The sequence below is a fragment of the Stegostoma tigrinum genome, chromosome 36 (genome assembly GCF_030684315.1).
Source record: "Stegostoma tigrinum isolate sSteTig4 chromosome 36, sSteTig4.hap1, whole genome shotgun sequence".
NCBI lineage: Eukaryota > Metazoa > Chordata > Chondrichthyes > Orectolobiformes > Stegostomatidae > Stegostoma > Stegostoma tigrinum.
In genome coordinates this window covers 1,965,804-1,984,491 of record NC_081389.1, presented here as the reverse complement: position 1 = coordinate 1,984,491, position 18,688 = coordinate 1,965,804, and the positions used below count along the sequence as shown (strand labels likewise).

Below are 18,688 nucleotides of genomic sequence, written 5' to 3'. Positions count from 1 at the left end.
GACTGTCGTCCACTCCCCTGGGTCGCCTGTCGCCGCCTCCATCACTCCAGGTTGTCGGGGGTGGCGGGGGGGGGGGTGGGGGAGCAGAGCCTGCAGAGGCGCTTTGCTGGCCTTGGGTCCATCCTGCGGGGCTGGGCCCTCCTGCACGACCTGGTCCTCTGCACATTAGTGGGGTCCTTGCTGGGCCCTGGTGCCTTCCTCTCCTCCGGGGGGGCTGGCCCCGCATTGCCCCTGCCGGCGACCTGGGCGTAGGTGGTCCCCCGCCGCGGGCATGCCCTATAGAGGTGGCCCGCTTCCCCGCAAAGGTTACGGCTTTTCTCTTGTGGGCAATCCTTTGCAAGGTGTCCCTCCTCCCTGCAGATGGTGGCTTTGTAGTCAGCCGCCACGTGACCTGACCTACCACAGGCATGGCAGACTTTAGGTTGCCCTGCATAGGTCAGGTAGCCCTTGCTCCCGCTGATCGCGAAGCTGGACGGTGGGTGTACGACGTTCCTGTCCGCGCCCATCCTCGGCGTCACCTTGACCTGCCTCTTACTGGTCCAGATGCCAAAGGGGTCCATGATGTCATTTAGGTCCCCTTCCACCTTCACGTACACCTTCCAAGGAAGGTCAGGACATCAACTGCTGGCAGATGCGGTTGTACACGTGTACAGTCACCATACGGCTCCTCTGCGCTGGCATCACAAACAGCGGGACAGCGGTCAATACAGAGAGGGGTACCTCACCTCCTTTCTCCTTGAAAACCTCCAGGAAGCGCTCGCAAAGCTGGGCACTCCTGAAGGTCACATTGTAAAAACCTTCTCCGGGGAAATCCTGCAGGCAGTAAATGTCCGCAGCAGCGAACCCGCAACAGTCCAACAGGACCCTCTTCACGAAGAAGGCGCGGTCCATAGGTGCACCTTCATCCACCTTCTTTACGGAAACACCGATGGTGTTCCGGACCCCCTGACCTGGAGCACGAGCACTTGCTGCAGCCATCGTTGCAGGTTGGCTGCTCCCCCGAACCAGCGTTAGGCCAAAGCCAGCATTAAGATCCACTGGTCGCAAGGGTGCACAGCCAACCCGACGTCTTCCTTTCACCTCCAACACAGCACTCTCCTCCTCTCGGTCCACAAGAGAGTGGGTCTTTATTTTGTTCCAGATGTAAGCTGGTTCACTGAGCTGGAAAGTTTGTTCCCTGACGTTTCGTCACCATTCTAGGTGAGCCTCCGACGAAGTGCTGGTGTTATGTCCCGCTTTCTATTTATCTGTTTAGGTTTCCTTGGGTTGCTGATGTCATTTCCTGTTCTTTTTCTCAGAGGGTGGTAGATTGGCTCCAAATCAATGTGTTTGTTGATGGAGCTCCGGTTAGAATGCCATGCTTCTAGGAATTCTCGTGCGTGTCTCTGTTTGGCTTGTCCTAGGATGGATGTGTTGTCCCAATCAAAGTGGTGTCCTTCCTCATCTGTATGTAAGGATACGAGTGATAGTGGGTCATGTCGTTTTGTGGCTGGTTGATATTCATGTATCCTGGTGGCTAGCTTTCTGCCAGTTTGCCCAATGTAGTGTTTGTGGCAGTTCTTGCGAGGTATTTTGTAGATGACGTTCGTTTTGCTTGTTGTCTGTATAGGGTCTTTTAAGGCCTTATACAGACAACAAGCAAAACGAACGTCATCTACAAAATACCTTGTAAGAACTGTGACAAGCAGGCAGAAAACTAGCCACCAGGATACATGAACATCAACTAGCCACAAAACAACATGACCCACTGTCACTTGTATCCTTACATACAGATGAGGAAGGACACCACTTTGATTGGGACAACACATGCATCCTAGGACAAGCCAAACAGAGACACGCACAAGAATTCCTAGAAGCATGGCATTCTAACCGGAACTCCATCAACAAACACATTGATTTGGAGCCCATCTACCACCCTCTGAGAAAAAGAACAGGAAATGACATCAGCAACCCAAGGAAACCTAACCAGATAAATAGAAAGGGACATAACACCTGCGCTTCATCGGAGGCTCACTGATGATGTTACCTAGAATGGTGACGAAACGTCTGAAAACTAACCTTCCAGCTCAGCGAGCAAACTCACATCCATTTCTATGATTATATGATAGAGCGAGTCATAAAGGTTACAGCTGTACAGGAGGTACACAAAGCAAGATCAATATTATTTGAAATTATTAAGATTCTTTCTAGCAATATCAGCTCATGTCATTTGTCATAGATGTTATTAGTTACATTTTAACAAAGCAGACCCACTCGTATTAGTACCCTTGGATTGCTCATGATATGCCTTTGAAACTGTCCATATGCATTGGGGATGGTTGTGCCTGACTGCTCATGACCAACACACCCCTCGGATCAACCTAGAATAGACTCTTGAGCTCTCCATGTCAGTTGCCATGTATCATAAGAATCCTCACTACTTGTGACCATTACACTTGTGGAGCTGCCTTTTTAAAAAGTAGTACGGAAGGATTCCACATCACCCTCCAAATTTAGGAATAAACCTAACATAATTAAGGACTTCCAATCTTTGTTCCGGGACAGGACAATTTTGACTATTACTAGTTAAAGAGGAGATTTCCCTCGTAGCTTTGATCCATCTAAGCACCTTTTGAGCTTGTAACTCTGTTTCCCTAATTTTTGGAGCTGGGAAACCCTTTCCTTTTCCCTCTCTTTCTCACTCAGTAAACTCATTGTTCATTGTGGGAATGTGTAATGAAAGTGGTATAAATGGACCAACAGTGTTCGATTTCCATCATCTGATTTGTGATATCTGGAGCCATACTGTAAAATTCCTTTAATAAAGGAAACATACGTAAGATGTCTGCGTTGATCAGCTGACCAGGTTGAGCCAAGCCCGTAAAAGCATTGTTAAATCCAGTCTGAGCTGACTTTAGCCTGCTCTCAAAATTATTGAAACCTGTCACTCAGATCTGAATCTCCTGTTTGACTTACATTTGTCTGAAAGTTTCATGTATTGGGAAGAAGTCACTTACAGTTTATCTAACTTGGGAAACATGATGAAGCCAGACACAGGAATACATAAAATGAACTATATTTCTGCCAACTGCTCATGACCAGAGCAGAGAGAAGAAAATGGGTTTGTAGCGGAACTAGAAGACTCCCTCTCTCCTACTTCTTTTAACTTCTCATAAACAGCACCCAATGTCAATCAGATTGAAGAAATATCCATCTCCGAAAACCCAAGGATATCTCCAAATTTTGCCAGGTCAATTGGAGAACTCGTTTCAGATTAACACTTCAAGACTATGAAGAATTTTTCAGCTATTGTTGATTGTTCTCTTTACTCGACACTCTCCCCTTTTTAAATTTTATAACTGTATTTGTGTTTGTTGCATTTTGGGGTTAGTTAATAAAATTTTTATTTCTGCCATCAAGAAAACTTATTTTTGTTGAGCCTAGTATTTTAATTTAACTGTGAAATAGCTACGTGCTTAAAAAAAATTAAAAATCTTAGTTGTAGCTAATCGTGAGGGGTTTAAAAACCAGAGAGCCAATTCACCCCTCAGTTAGCTGGTCACTTCAACCTTTTTTTTTGCTGTGTCATAACAATCTGGTAGATTGTTATAGTTTAGAGATAAAAATACTGCAGATATTGGAATCCAAAGTAGACAAACAGATGGCTGGAAGAACACAGCAGGCCAGGCAGCATCTGGAGGAAAGGAGAAGGCAGTGCTTTGGATAGTACCCTTCTTCAAGACTGTACGTGAGGGTCAGAGAGCTGCAGATAAAGCTGTCGGGGGGAGGGGTGTAGCAGAATGGTGATGATAGGTGGACATTGGTAGTAGGTATGACCTGGTTTTCTCTATCTCTCAACTGATAAAGGCAAGTGTCCTGTATGCTGCCCTCATGACCTTATTATCCTTCAGGGATCTGTAGATAAATGCCACAAGACAGATCCTGCTTTCTATTCATTCATTAATTCTTTCCCATCCCCTGCAAGGATGCATTATCAGCCTCCGACTGTGTAGCCAAATTTCAAATGAACGCCATCTACGAGTTTGCCGACGACATCACCGTGGTAGCACTGATATCAATTGACAATGAGTCAGAATATAGGAAGGATGGTGTCATGGTGCAATGATAACAACCTCTCACTCAGTGTCAGCAAAACAAAAGAACTGATCATTGACTTCAGAAAGATAGGAGGAGGACATGCCTCCATCTAAATCAACGGAGCTGAGGTGGAGAGAGTTAAGTTCCTAGGAGTGATCACAACTGACAAACTGCCCTGGACTTCCCACATAGGCGCAACAGTCAAGAAGGCACAACAATGCCTCTTCTTTCTTAGGCGGCTTAGAAAATTCAGCATGTCCATAAGCATCTTCACCAACTTTTGCAGATGCTACCATAATGTTTTATCCGGGTGTGTAACGGCCTGGTATGGCAACTGGTCCACCCAGGACCATAGGAAACTACAGAAAGTTGCATGTACAGCCCTGACCATTTGGGAAGCCAATCCCCGATCCATGGACTCAATTTACACTTTCTGTTGCTGCAGAAAGGCTGCCAGCGTCATCAAAGACTGGTTCCAAACTGATAATGCTCTCTTCCAACCAGCAGAAGATACAGAAGCTTGAACACACAGGTTCAAGGACAGCTTCTTCCCTGCCATTATTAGACTGCAGAATGGACCTCTCTAACTTAAAATAATGTTGATATTGCTTTGCTCACCGCTATGCAGTTGTAACCTTGTATGCCTCTCTGTAAGCACCCTATGATCTGTATGTCTTTGTTTGATATGATGTGCCTGTGCTGCTCATAAAACAAAGCCTTTTGCTGTACTTAGTTACATGTGACTACAATAAATCAAATCATTGAGTAATCCCCTGCCTTATTAGTTCTTCTAAAGTGCACCACCTCATACTTGTCAAAGTTATGTCTGGGAAAGAGGACAGTTAGTATTTTCATAAAACATCTTGAAAGATGGAACAATATTCAGCCTTTTGTGATTCCACACCTCTGGCTCAGTAAAAAATTACAGCTCAGTGTTCAGTTGCTGAGGTGGAACAGATCCATGATTATTCAGCCTGAGCTTCCCTGGACCACAATTGACCATTATACTGTTGAATTTATAAGGACCCACCTTTTATAGAGCCCCTCTATTATGGATCACCGTCGCCAAATAATAATGATAGATGAAGACAGGAGATACCTGGGAACGTGACCACCTGCAAGTTCTCTTCCACCACACACCATCCTGACTTGAAAATATATTACCTTCCTTCACTGTGACCTGGTCAAAATCCTAGAACTTCCTTCCTAACAGTACCGTGGGTGTCCCTCCACCTGATGAACTGTCATGGTTCAAGAAGGCAGCTTATGTCCATGACCCAAAGAGCAATTAGGGATGGGCAGTAAGTTGGGTCTAGGTAATGAAAGCCACATCCTATAAACAGATAAAAAGACAATCAAGAGTGATTTATGGCTCTGTTTCAGATAGCCATAGAGATCTTCAGCACAGAAAAACAGGGCATCCCATCCATGGAAATTAGTACAACCACCCAACTATTGTAATCCCATTTTCTAGCACTTGGCCAATGGCCTTGTATGTCTTTACATTGCAAGTGCACATCTAAATATTTCTCAAATATTTGAGAGTTTCTGCTTCTACCACCCTGACTACAAGGGCCCAGATTCCTACCACCTTCTGGGTGAACAAGGTTTTCCTCACATTTCCTCTGAATCTTCTGCCCTTAACTTTAAGTATGTGCCGCCAATCAATGATCCCTCTGAGGGGCAAAATTTATTCCTGTCTATCCTAGCTATCCCCCTCATAACTTTAAATATCTCAATCATGTATCTTTGCCAACTGTCTGTTTCAAGGCACCTCATCAAAACCCTGGCTGAAGCCCAAGTAGACTACATCAAAAATATTGTCCTCATCTTAGACACCTTATCAAAAAAAAACAGTCAAGCTAGTCAGATATGACCTCATCTTCTCAAAACCATGCTGTGTTTGATTAATCCCTGCCCCTCCAAATGCAGGTTCATTCTATTCCTCAGAATTGCTTCCAATAGTTTCCACATTACTCAGATTGGCCAATATTTTCCTAGTTTATCCCTTGCTCCCTTATTGAATAATAGTACCATGATGGCTATCTTCCAGTCTTGTGTCCAGGGAGGAATTGAAAATGTTAGCAAGCGCACCTGCTATTTTCTCGCTGCCTCCTCCAACAATCAGGATACTTTTTATCCAGCCTCACTGATTTATCTCCTTTAAGCCTGCCAGACCACTCTCAATCTCCTTTCTGCCTATGCTAATTAGTTTAATTGTATCACACATGTTCTCCCTAGTTTCTATACCATTATCATCCCTACCGCTAGCACAGGAGCAAACTCTGTTTTTCATCTTTCTGAAATCCAGCCATTAAAAAAATACTTTCTTGGAAGGAATTCATTCATTACTTTTTCAATAATGTAAACAAATGACTATAGGTGTTTTAAAAAGCCTGTAAATTGATTTCCTTCCGTGCCCTGTCCTTGATATGGACCAAGTGGTGTCTGACCTAGCAAAATTAGTCATGACTATATATTGTTTCAGGGTTCATTGGTAGATAGATTTGTAGGAATATGAGCACAATATTCAATCATGCTAGTATTTATTGTAATATAAATCTTATTGTCAGTCTTGATGATACTGTTTTTAAATGGTGAGGTTGCATGCATTTGATTTCGAGGGTCTGCTACTCTTGAGTTCAAATTTGTCTGTCAATTGTGAGAAAGACATTGTGGAGCTGATGGTTCAGTTACTTACAAGGTTTAAAATTCTTGCAATGAGCATATTTTATGTCCGTATATACAAGAGTCTGCCCTTTTCTACTGAGTATGGTCAGTAAGGGTTTATATATGTGTGTATGTATATTTATTACATTTATATGTTTGGCCTGTGTAAGAGCTGCACTACAAGAGTTTAAAAAAATCATTAGTCACAGTTTGGACATGGTTATTCGGAAATCCTTTTAAGAGAAATATTGTGCTATTGCAGTCCTGTAGAAACCAGTATACATTTAAAGGAGGTTACATACTGTTTGGTTGAACACATAATCAGGCTGTCTTATCTTTTCTGAGGGCATGGGTGATTTTAGGTCACTGTGTTCTATGCCAGTGGGAGACAAGTGGTTTCTTCGTTAAAGTGACAGCATGATAGTCCAATGAAGGAATGAGTTGATGGAGATTAACCTCTGAAATGAAGTTATAGATTGAGCAATGTTTTCTATTTTATATGAATTTTAATTCAAATTGTCTGAATGATTATGTCAAATCCCAAAGGTGTTAAATCCACAGGTTCATGAGTGTCGTTTTGCTATTAGTAAGAGCTTTGCCAGTATGTGTGTCCTTGAGCCTGGCCCAGCAAACATGAATAGGCCTGAGACATCTCAATGACAGCTGATGGCCTTTGTGGTATCACAGATTCCTACTCAGTCTGAATGGATTTCCACGTAAGAGAGTGAAGCATGACAGCCTAGCCTTACTCTCCTCAGTACTCATGGAACTGGAAGCCAAACAATGCATTTTACTTTTCAGGTTGTAGTATGCTTTGCGTCTGATTTGGAGTTGGCCTTTGAGTATTAGAAAAACATAGGTTTCACTTAAAACTTTTCTTGTGAAGTCTATCAATGCACAGGAGCGTGTAAGTAACAGCCTTTAAGATGAAGATCTGTGATCCTGGGGTGGGGATCAGTTCTCACTGGAGTTTATGAAGTATTACTAGCTCCTCAAAGGAATGTGTGATTTGGAACCTGCTGAGAAGCACTTCTTTTCTCTGTGACCTGTAAGAAATGATCCTATAAGATGTGGAGAAATTTCTCACCCTGGTGATACATGTCCAGCAGAGTTGGAACCCACTTTCACCTAGCACATTTAACCACTCATTTTGTGACAGTTTATGGAGGGCGTTGATGTTAGCAAATTCATTTGTAAAGGTCAGGTTTCTTTTGATGATAGTTTGTTTATGGGATGTTCAGAGCATATGAACGTTAAGGCTTTGGCCTTCTTGCACATGCAGACGTTATAGCCAAAGGACATTGCTCCAAGCTGGGATGCTGAATTGTCCCTAAGTAACCACTGGCATTTCGTACACTTTTGACTTTGCGGTCAAGGAGAAATTTCTGTTTATGGTTATCACGCACAATAACATTTTAAAAAAAACCTGATCCTGTCGTTCCTTGGATGAGAGAAACCAGCGTCAATATTTCAGTTTCAGTGATCATATCAATTCTAGTGATCGTTCATCAGAACAATGAATTCCATGCCTGGGTTTCCACAGCGTTGAATGTAATGTCTCTACAAAGACCATGCTTTTTGGGAGAAAACAGTGACGGGATAATTGAAGGAAAATAAATGGGAGCCTATAATTGCTGTGTTGGAAAATATGTGAATTTTGATAAGACCAGCTGGGATTGTGAGGCCTTTCATCATTGAATAAGTTGCTGGCACTTTCTTTCTCAATTCATACAGTGTAATGTTCACTTGAATGACAAGCCACAAATGGATTCTGCACTGACGTAAAGTGACACCTTGTAAAGGGAGACAATATTAACACTGGGGAGCTCTGTACAGGCACGTCTTTCTTTCTCATCAGTTGATACAGTGCATTATTTTATGTTAATTTTGGATGTTGTTCAGACTATACGCACAAGGGGAGTTTTTGTGTCCTGGAGGGTAGTGTGGAGTCATGCAGACCGACAGCACAAAAAGGGCCCTTGGGACCAACAAGGAGGTGGCTGAGGAAATAGCGGAGGCTTTGGTTGTGATCTTTCAAAAGTCACTGGAGTCTTGGGAGGCCCCAGATGATTGGAAAATTGCTGTTGTAACCCCCTTGTTTAAGAAAGGATCAAGACAAAAGATGGAAAATTATAGGCCGGTTAGCCTAACCTCGGTTGTTGGTAAAATTCTAGAATCCATTGTTAAGGATGAGATTTCTAAATTCTTGGAAGTGCAGCGTCAGGTTAGAACAAGTCAGCATGGATTTAGTAAGGGGAGGCTGTGCCTGACAAACCTGTTAGAATTCTTTGAAGAAGTAACAAGTAGGTTAGACCAGGGAAATCCAGTGGATGTTATCTATGTAGACTTCCAAAAGGCTTTTGATAAGGTGCTTCATGGGAGGCTGCTGAGTAAGGTGAGGACCCATGGTGTTTGAGGTGAGCCACTGGCTTGGATTTAGGATTGGCTGTCTGACAGAAGGCAGACAGTTGGGATAAAAGGCTCTTTTTCAGAATGGCAACCAGTGACAAGTAGTGTCCCGCAGGATTCAGTGTTGGGGCCGCAGCTGTTCACTTTATATATTAGTGATCTGGATGAAGGGACTGGGGGCATTATGGCGGTTTGCCAATGATACGAAGCTAGGTGGACAGTCAGGTAGTACTGAGGAGGTGGGGAGGCTGCAGAAAGATTTAGACAGTTTAGGAAAGTAGTCCAGGAAATGGCTGATGAAATTCAACGTGAGCAAATGCGAAGTTTTGCACTTTGGAAAAAAGAATATAGGCATGGACTACTTTCTAAATGGTGAGAAAATTCGTAAAGCAGAAGTACAAAGGGATCTGGAGTGCTGGTCCAGGATTCTCTAAAGGTTAACTGGCAGGTAGAGTCTGTGATTAAGAAAGCGAATGTAATGTTGTTGTTTATCTCAAGAGGTTTGGAATATAAAAGCAGTGATGTGCTTCTGAGACTTTATAAAGCTCTAGTTAGGCCCCATTTAAAATACTGTGTCCAATTTTGGGCCCCACACCTCAGGAAGGACATACTGGCGCTGGATCGTGTCCAGCGGAGATTCACACAGGTGATCGCTGGAATGGTATGTTTAACATACAATGAACAGCTAGGATCCTGGGATTGTATTCATTAGAGTTTAGAAGGTTGAGCGGAGATCTAATAGAAACTTACAAGATAATGTATGGCTTAGAAGGGGTGGACGCTGGGAAGTTGTTTCCGTTAGGCGGGGAGACTAGGACCCGTGGGCACAGCCTTAGAACTGGAGGGGGTAAATTTAGAACAGAAATGAGGAGACATTTCTTCAGCCAGAGAGTGATGGGCCTGTGGAATTCATTGCCACGGAGCGCAGTGGAGGCCGGGATGTTGGATGCCTTCAAGGCAGAGATTGATAAATTCTTGATCTCACAAGGAATCAAGGGCTACGGGGAGAGTGCAGGGAAGTGGAGTTGAAATGCCCATCAGCCATGATTAAATGGCAGAGTGTACTCGATGGGCCGAATGACCTTCCTTCCATTCCTATGTCTTGTGGGTTTTATGGTCTTAAGTCTGTTTTTGATTGGTGCAATCACCTAACTATTCTATTCTAATTTTCTAGCACTTGGCCCATAAGGAGTGAAATTCCTTATCATTACACAGAGTTTTGTATACATCCTGGGAAGAAAACTTTAGCATTTATGAAGTGGATAAAGTCAACTTAATAGCCTTAGAAATTCTGAAACTAAGAACCCTTCCTGACTTTTCGCAGGTTACTGTCGATTTCAACAGCAACAGTTATCAAAATGCAAGAAAAACGAAATGTTCAGATAATCGAATGGGATGACTTGGACAAGAAAAAGTTCTACTGTATTGGTGTTTTAATGACTCTGTCTTTGCGACTTACAGTGTACCCAGCTGCACTAATTAGGACAAGGCTTCAGATACAAAAGGGGAAGAGTCATTACCACGGCACTTTTGATGCATTCCTTAAAATCCTACAAACCGAAGGCATACGAGGACTTTACAGGGGGTTCCTGGTGAACACATTGACCCTAATCTCTGGGCAAGGGTATATTACAACCTACGAGCTGGTACGTGTCTACGTGGCCAACTACAGCAATAGCAATGCTATTAAGTCTCTTGTAGCAGGAGGTGCCGCATCTCTTGTGGCACAGAGCATTATTGTACCTATTGATATCATATCGCAGCACCTGATGATTGCAGGCCACAAAGGGTACCTAGGCAGGTTCAAGTTATCAACAACTGAAGGAAAATACAAAAAAGCATTTGGACAAACTCAGGAAGTTATTACTCATATTTTCAGGCTCGATGGCCCAAAAGGATTTTACAGAGGATATTTAGCTTCTTTGATGACATATATTCCTAACAGTGCTGTGTGGTGGCCTTTTTATCACTTCTATGCAGGTATGTAAGACTATCTTTCTGTCCCTATCATGAACCCCAGCTACTCACAAATTACATCTGAACCTTTTAACCTGGACACACCTAATCTGAAAGAAGAGCTTTTATTAAGTGCCTGTATACATTGTAATTTATTACAATCTGAAATAAGTTCTGCTTATTGTCAAATTCAAGTTCATTCAGATATTGTTATTATGATTAAGGCCACATTCACAAATTTTGTGGCTTTATTTAGGCTTGATTTATCTCAAGACTGAGAGTAGCATAACATGTTTGCAGCCATTTGCTAACCACAGTAAAATAGATGGTTTCTAATCAAGCTGTTCAGGAATGTTATTACACATCTCTAATGCAGATGGCACTAGAACCTGGACGTCCTGACCTAAAGGTGGATGCAAAGCCACTGCCCCTAGGAGCCCTAGTAACCACAGTACAACAAAGTATAAAGAATTAAATAAATAATCAGCGTTTTGGAGTTAGTCAGAGCATTAGGAGAGATAGCCAGGTGTTCAAGAGAGATGATGAGGTGGATTGATAGTTTGGGGTTGGTGGGGAATAGTTGGCAATATTAGGGGTTCGAGGGGTGTAGTTGGGTTTAGTTGGGATGGTCTGGGTTCATCAAGTAGTGAGGGTGAAATTTATAGTCGACAGGGATTGATGGGGAATGAGTCAGATGTTCATGGAGTCATTGAGTGTATTTAAGGCAGAGATAGATAGGTAAGGGGATCAAAGACTCAAAACGTAACAACTTGTCTGCTCAGGAACCAGATTTGAGTAGGTAGTATCTGAAGAGAGATAAAATCTGGCTTTTTGTAGTTTTAGTCTGCTAGGAATAGAAAGTGGGAATGAGAAACCCACTTGGTGACTTGTAGTTAAGGTTGTTTAATCAGTTCTGGTGTTATTGTACTTGATAAGGTTGATTTAGTCGATATGGTTCACAATGGCAGCAGAACTCAGCCCTGTAGAATGCATGACCTGCAATATGTGGACAATCAGTGACACTTCCAGTGTCCATGGTAACTACGTATGTTGGAAGTGTGTTCATAGAATCATGGAATTCCTACAGTGCAGTTCAGCTGCAGCTGCCAGTTTGCTGCACAGAGTGCCTGGAGCTGTAGATGAACTCACTATGGAGCATCCATGAAGCAAAGAATGTAGTGGATAGCACATTTAGCAAGTTTGCCACATCACCAGTTAAGGACTACAGAGAATAGTTGGGTGACCACCAGGAAATGAGTAAGCACGGGCATGCAGTGCAGGAGTCCCATGTATCCATTTCTCTCTTAAAAAAATATACTGTTTTGGATGCTAGATAACAAAGTGTGGAGCTGGATGAACACAGCAGGCCTAGCAGCATCTTAGGAGCACAAAAGCTGACATTTCGGGCCTAGACCCTTCTTCAGAGAGGGATGGGGAGAGGGTTCTGAAATAAATAGGGAGAGAGGGGGACACGGACCATAGGTGGAGAGTATAGATGGTGAGGGAGAGAGGGGATAGGTCAGTCCAGGGAGGACGGACAGTTTGAGGGGACGGGATGAGGTTAGTAGGTAGGAAATGGTGGTGCGGCTTGAGGTGGGAGGAGGAGAAGGGTGAGAGGAAGAACGGGTTAGGGAGGCAGGGACGAGCTGGGCTGGTTTTGGGATGCAGTAGAGGGACGGGACAAGCTGGGCTGGTTTTGGGATGCACTGGGGGGAGGGGAGATTTTTAAGCTTGCGAAGTCCACATTGATATCATTGGGCTGCAGGGTTCCCAAGCAGAATATGAGTTGCTGTTCCTGCAACCTGCGGCATCATTATGGCACTACAGGAGGGCCAGGATGGACATGTCGTCTAAGGAATGGGAGGGGGAGTTAAAATGGTTCACGACTGGGAGGTGCAGTTGTTTATTGCGAAGCGAGCATAGGTGTTCTGCAAAGCGGTCCCCAAGCCTCTGCTTGGTTTCCCCAATGTAGAGGAAGCCACAACGGGTACAGCAGATGCAGTATACCACATTTGCAGATGTGCAGGTGAATATCTGCTTGATGTGGAAAGTCATCTTAGGGCCTGGGATGGGGGTGAGGGAGGAGGTGTGGGGGCAAGTGTAGCACTTCCTGTGGTTGCAGAGGAAGGTGCCGGATGTGGTGTGGTTGGAGGGGTTGGAGGGGAGTGTAGAGCAGACAAGGGAATCACGGAGAGAATGGTCTCTCCGGAAGGCAGACAAGAGTGGGGATGGAAAAAATGTCTTTGGTGGTGGGGTCAGATTGTAGACAGTGGAAGTGTCGGAGGATGATGCGATGTATCTGGAGGTTGGTGGGGTGGTATGTGAGGACTAGGGGGATTCTCTTTTGGCGGTTGTTGCGGGGGCGGGGTGTGAGGGATGAGGTGCAGGAAATGCGGGGGACATGGTCAAGGGCATTCTCAACCACTGCGGGGGAAGTTGCAGTCCTTGAAGAATGAGGACGTCTGGAATGTGCGGGAGTGGAATGCCTCATCCTGGGAGCAGATGCGGTGGAAGCGAAGGAATTGGGAATAGGGGATGGAATTTTTGCAGGAAGGTGGGTGGGAGGAGGTGTATTCTAGGTAGCTGTGGGAGTCGATGGTCTTGAAATGGACATTGGTTTCTCGGTGGTTGCCTGAGAAAGAGAGGTCCAGGAACGTGAGGGATGTGTTGGAGATGGCCCAGGTGAGCTTGAGGTTGGGGTGGAAGGTGTTGGTGAAGTGGATGAACTGTTCGAGCTCTTCTTGGCAGCACGATGCGGCGCCGATTATAGTCATCAGTGTTACGGAGGAAGAGGTGGGGTTTAGGACCAGTGTAGGTGCGGAAGAGGGACTGTTCCACATAACCTACAAAGAGGCAGGCATAGCTTGGGCCCATGCGGGTACCCATGGCCACCCCCTTTGTAGGAAGCGGGAGGAATCGAAAGAGAAGTTGTTGAAGGTGAGGACGAGTTCAGCTAGGTGGAGCGGACTGGTCGGGTCTGCGGGACATTTCAAGCCCACCGACTCCCACAGCTACCTAGAATACACCTCCTCCCATCCACCTTCCTGAAAAAATTCCATCCCCTATTCCCAATTCCTTCACCTCCGCCACATCTGCTCCCAGGATGAGGCATTCCACTCCCGCACATTCCAGATGTCCTCAATCTTCAAGGACCACAACACCCACCACCGCCCCCCCGCCGCAGTGGTCGAGAATGCCCTCGACCGCGTCTCCCGCATTTACTGCAACTCATCCCTCACACCCCGCCCCCACAATAACCACAAAGAGAATCCCCCTCGTCCTCACATACCACCCCACCAACCACTGCATACAACGCATCATCCTCCAACACTTCCATCATCTACAATCCGACCCCACCACCAAAGACATTTTTCCATCCCTACGCTTGTCTGCCTTCCGGAGAGACCACTTGTCCGCTCCACACTCCCCTCCGACCCCACCACACCCGGCACCTTCCCTTGCAACCGCAGGAAGTGCTACACTTGCCCCCACACCACCTCCCTCACCCCCATCCCAGGCTCTAAGATGACTTTCCACATCAAGCAGATGTTCACCTGCACATCTACCAATGTGGTATACTACATCTGCTGTACCCGTTGTGGCTACCTCTACATTGGGGAAGAAGCCACCCGCAGGTTGCAGGGACAGCAACTCATATTCGGCTTGGGAACCCTGCAGCCCATTGGTATCAATGTGGACTTCACAAGCTTCAAAATCTCCCCTCCCCCCACTGCATCCCAAAACCAGCCCAGCTCGTCCCTGCCTCCCTAACCTGTTCTTCCTCTCACCTGTCCCCTCCTCCCACCTCAAACCGCACCTCCAATTCACACCTACTAACCTCATCCCGCCCATTGACTTGTCTGTCCTCCCCAGACTGACCTATACCCTTCCTACCTCCCCACCTCACCTCTCCTCTCCTCTCCACCTATCTTCTCTATCCATCTTCGGTCCGCCTCCCCCTCTCTCCCTATTTATTTCAGAACCCTCTCCCCATTCTCCTTTCTGATGAAGGATCTAGGCCCGAAACGTCAGCTTTTGTGCTACTGAGATGCTGCTCGGCCTGCTGAGTTCGTCCAGCCCCACACTTTGTTATCTCGGATTCTCCAGCATCTGCAGTTCCCATTATCTCTGTTTTGGATGCTGTTGTGGGGGATAGGCCCTCAGGGGAAAGCAGCACCCAAATCAATGACTGATACTACTATATAAGAGGGACAGCCAGACTGGCAGTAGTGATAGAGGATTCTATAGTTGAGGGCTCAGGCAGATGTTTCTGTAGGCGTGAGCAAGTTGCCAGGATGGCTTTTTGCCTCTGTGGTGCCAGATTCAAGGACGCCTCTGACTGGGCACAGATATTTTGAAAGGAGAGGGTGGGGAACCAGAGGTTGAGGTCCATATTGGTACTAAAGACATAGGCAGAAAGAACCATGAGGTCCTGCAAAGGGAGTTCCGGGAGTTAGGAAGAAAGCTGAAAGCAGGACCTCTGGGGTTGTAATCTCAGGAATACTTTCTTTGCTCTGTGTCAGTGAAGCCAGAAAGAGGAAGGTAACCATTTATTTAGCTGTACTAAGACATTGCGCAGGTGGAAGGGCTTCAGATTTGTGGATCATCAAGATGTCTTCTGGAACCTAAACTGGAGGTGCACAAATATCCTGGCAGGAAGGTTTTGCTGATGCCACTCAAAAGCGTTTATATTTGGCTAAATTGCCTGTAGTGTTCAGGGGCATGTGGGTTATAGGGGGATGGGTCTGGGTGGGATGCTTCAAGTGGCGGTGTGGACGTGTTGGGCCAAAGAGCCTGTTTCCACACTCTAGGGAACCTAATCTAATTTGCTTCTCTCCCAGCGTACTATCAGCTATCCCTTTTTCTGCTACCCTTTTTGTTCTGTCTCTCTGGATACCATCTCAATCTATACATCTCACTTAGTCCTATCACCAGCTGCTTTTAGTTTTGAATAAAGGTCACTAGACTCAACATGAACTCTGTTTTCTCTCCTCACGTGTGGTCAGACCTGTTGAGTTTTTCAAGCACTTTGTTTTGGTTACACTTTTATACCTCAGATCTGCCAATTATTTTGAAGTTTTGTTTAATCTTTCCTTCATTCAGCTCTTTTCCCAGTATTATTGTGACAAATTCTCACAAATGTTCAAATGACCTTATATTTATTGTCATGCTTAGTAATCGAGTAATCCCGAGAAATCAGACTAGAAAACAAATGGAAGCACTTCTACCACAAATCTAGGTACAACTGTTGAAATTAATAGATTTGCCTTCAAAAGAAATTGGAGCTCATAACAAGATGTAAGTGGTCTCAAACTCGATTAATCATACTTTGTAACCATTTACGTTTTGTCACACATCAAAAACCTTTTTTTATTCTATATTTCCTGTTAGAATTTACAAAGCCCAGAGAAAAACCTTGTGTGCTTATGATATTAGGGTAGGGTAACTGAGTGAAGATTATGTACATCTAACCATTGACATTTTTCCTGTCTATAATACAGAACAGCTGTCAAAATTGGTTCCCAATGAATGCCCTCACTTGGTCCTCCAAGGAATTGCTGGACCACTGGCAGCTGCCACAGCATCTACACTTACCAACCCAATGGATGTGGTCAGGGCTAGGGTTCAGGTGAGAAGACCTGTTAAAAATGATAATTTTTTGCATATTAGTGTTACTAGGAGGGCCAATGCATATTTTCCATAGTTGTCCATGAAAAGTGCTACAGCCTACTTGCCGAAAAGTGAAGGCTCAAGCATTCTGACCTAACAATGAGAGGGAAGGATGTTTAATGTCATCATTGTTGTGTAATATGTTGTAGAACCTGACAGGTTTCCATGCACGTACTGTCCTCACCCTTCTAGGTAGTAGCAGTTATGTTTTTGAAAGATGCTGTTGAAGGAACCTAGATGAGTCATTGCAGCACTGCTGATGGAGGAGGAAGTGACTGTTGAAGATAAATGATGAGCTGTTTTGCCTTGGAACACCAACTCCATCAATGTCTTAAAATACAATTTTGTTCTTGCAGAAAAGCTACTGAACTTCAAGGGGTTTTAAGACATTTTAACATACTGATAAATAATCTCTCCTGTCAACTCGTTGAGGAAATAAACAAACAGTGCTGAGCTGTATAGGTCAGCAAGACTCTGTTTAACCCCAATTTGTGAAGTTTTCTAATCACAGACAAAGGTATAATTAAAGTGTCATTCCTGAGTTAAGAAAGTAAAACTTATTCGGAGCTTCTCATCTGTTTCCTGTAGTTTAGCTCCTTATTGTCTTGCGATCAGGTGCAGGTAATTGTGGATGTGGCATTTACCAAGACAAAGTTTAACAGAATAAAACCTGTTCAGCTGGATCTGCAAATACTGTTTCTGTATAACACTTTGTGACATTGCTGGAACGTCCTGTTAGCTACTATGCTTTTACATTTGTTTTCGTATTTAGGGCAGAAATGTACACAATGTTTCACTAATATTTAAAACATGCCTTTTTCAAAAAAAAACAAACTTGCTGAATGTTTGTGAAATACAGTACAAAATATTACAAGAAACATAATTTGAGCATGTTCAGAGGCATCTTTGGGTCACCTCCATGAACCTGCAGTCTGCTCACAGGAAGCCTGTATGACGATAACATGTAGCATTTTGTGGCCTTGATGCTCTGACCTACATTCCCTGCAAATATAGTCCCAGATTTTGTCCTGAGCTGTTAGTCAAACTTAATTCCAGGAGAAAGGATGCTAAAGGTTGTGGACTGGGGAGATGGAGAATAGAACAGCGCTGCTATCATAAATAAAACAAAATATTGTACTGTAGAAATCTGTTTTTTCTTTAAAAGTGCTGGGTAGAGTCAATAGGTCTGGCAGCATCTGTGGAAAGAGAAAAATAAAGTTTCAAGTTTAATGTGACCATGTTGGCACTGGCAGCATTTGAATGTTGATATCAGGAGTAGGCCATTCAGCCCTGCTCTGCCATTCAGCCCTGCTCCACCATTCAGTGGGATCTGATTGTAGCCATAAAGCCACATTCCTATCTACCACTGACAACCTCTTGCTTAATAAGAACCTTCCTCTACAATATTGAAAGACTCCACTTACACCACATTTTCAGGAAGAAATTTCCATAGATTTATGTTCAAAGAGAAAAGTTTCACCTGTTTTCATTTTATTAATGGCAAACCCTCATGTTTAAACAGTAGCTCCTAGTTACAGATTTTGCCACAAAGGGAGATGCCCTCCACGATTCACCCTGTCAAGACCCTTCACGGTCTTATGTGACAGTGAAATTATCTCTTACTCTCCTAAACTCCCGTAGAGTCAAGCCTGGGCTAAAGTTATCTCCGAAGGCAACACATCCATTCCAGGTATTAGTGTGGTAAACCTCTGAACTGTCCCCAATGCATCCTTCCTTAAATGAGGTGACCAATACTGTATGCAGTACTCCAGATGTGGCCTAACCAATGCCCTGTATAACTGAGGCATAATTGCCTACTTGTGTATTCAGTTCACCGTGGATTAAACTATAACATTCTATTGGCTTTCCTAATAATTCTTCTACCTATTTGTACTCTCTTGATAAT

General features: G+C 44.3%; 1 protein-coding gene across 1 annotated transcript in view; it reads left to right on the top strand.

The window, feature by feature from the left end:
• The window catches only part of slc25a44a (solute carrier family 25 member 44a), a 33,761-nt gene that overhangs the window by 6,852 nt on the left and 8,221 nt on the right, over positions 1-18,688 (top strand). The window contains exons 2-3 of the mRNA XM_048520473.2: positions 10,481-11,136; positions 16,614-16,741. Coding sequence (XP_048376430.1) covers positions 10,515-11,136; positions 16,614-16,741 — 750 coding nt within the window. The 5' untranslated portion in view covers positions 10,481-10,514. The remainder of the gene's footprint in view (positions 1-10,480; positions 11,137-16,613; positions 16,742-18,688) is intronic.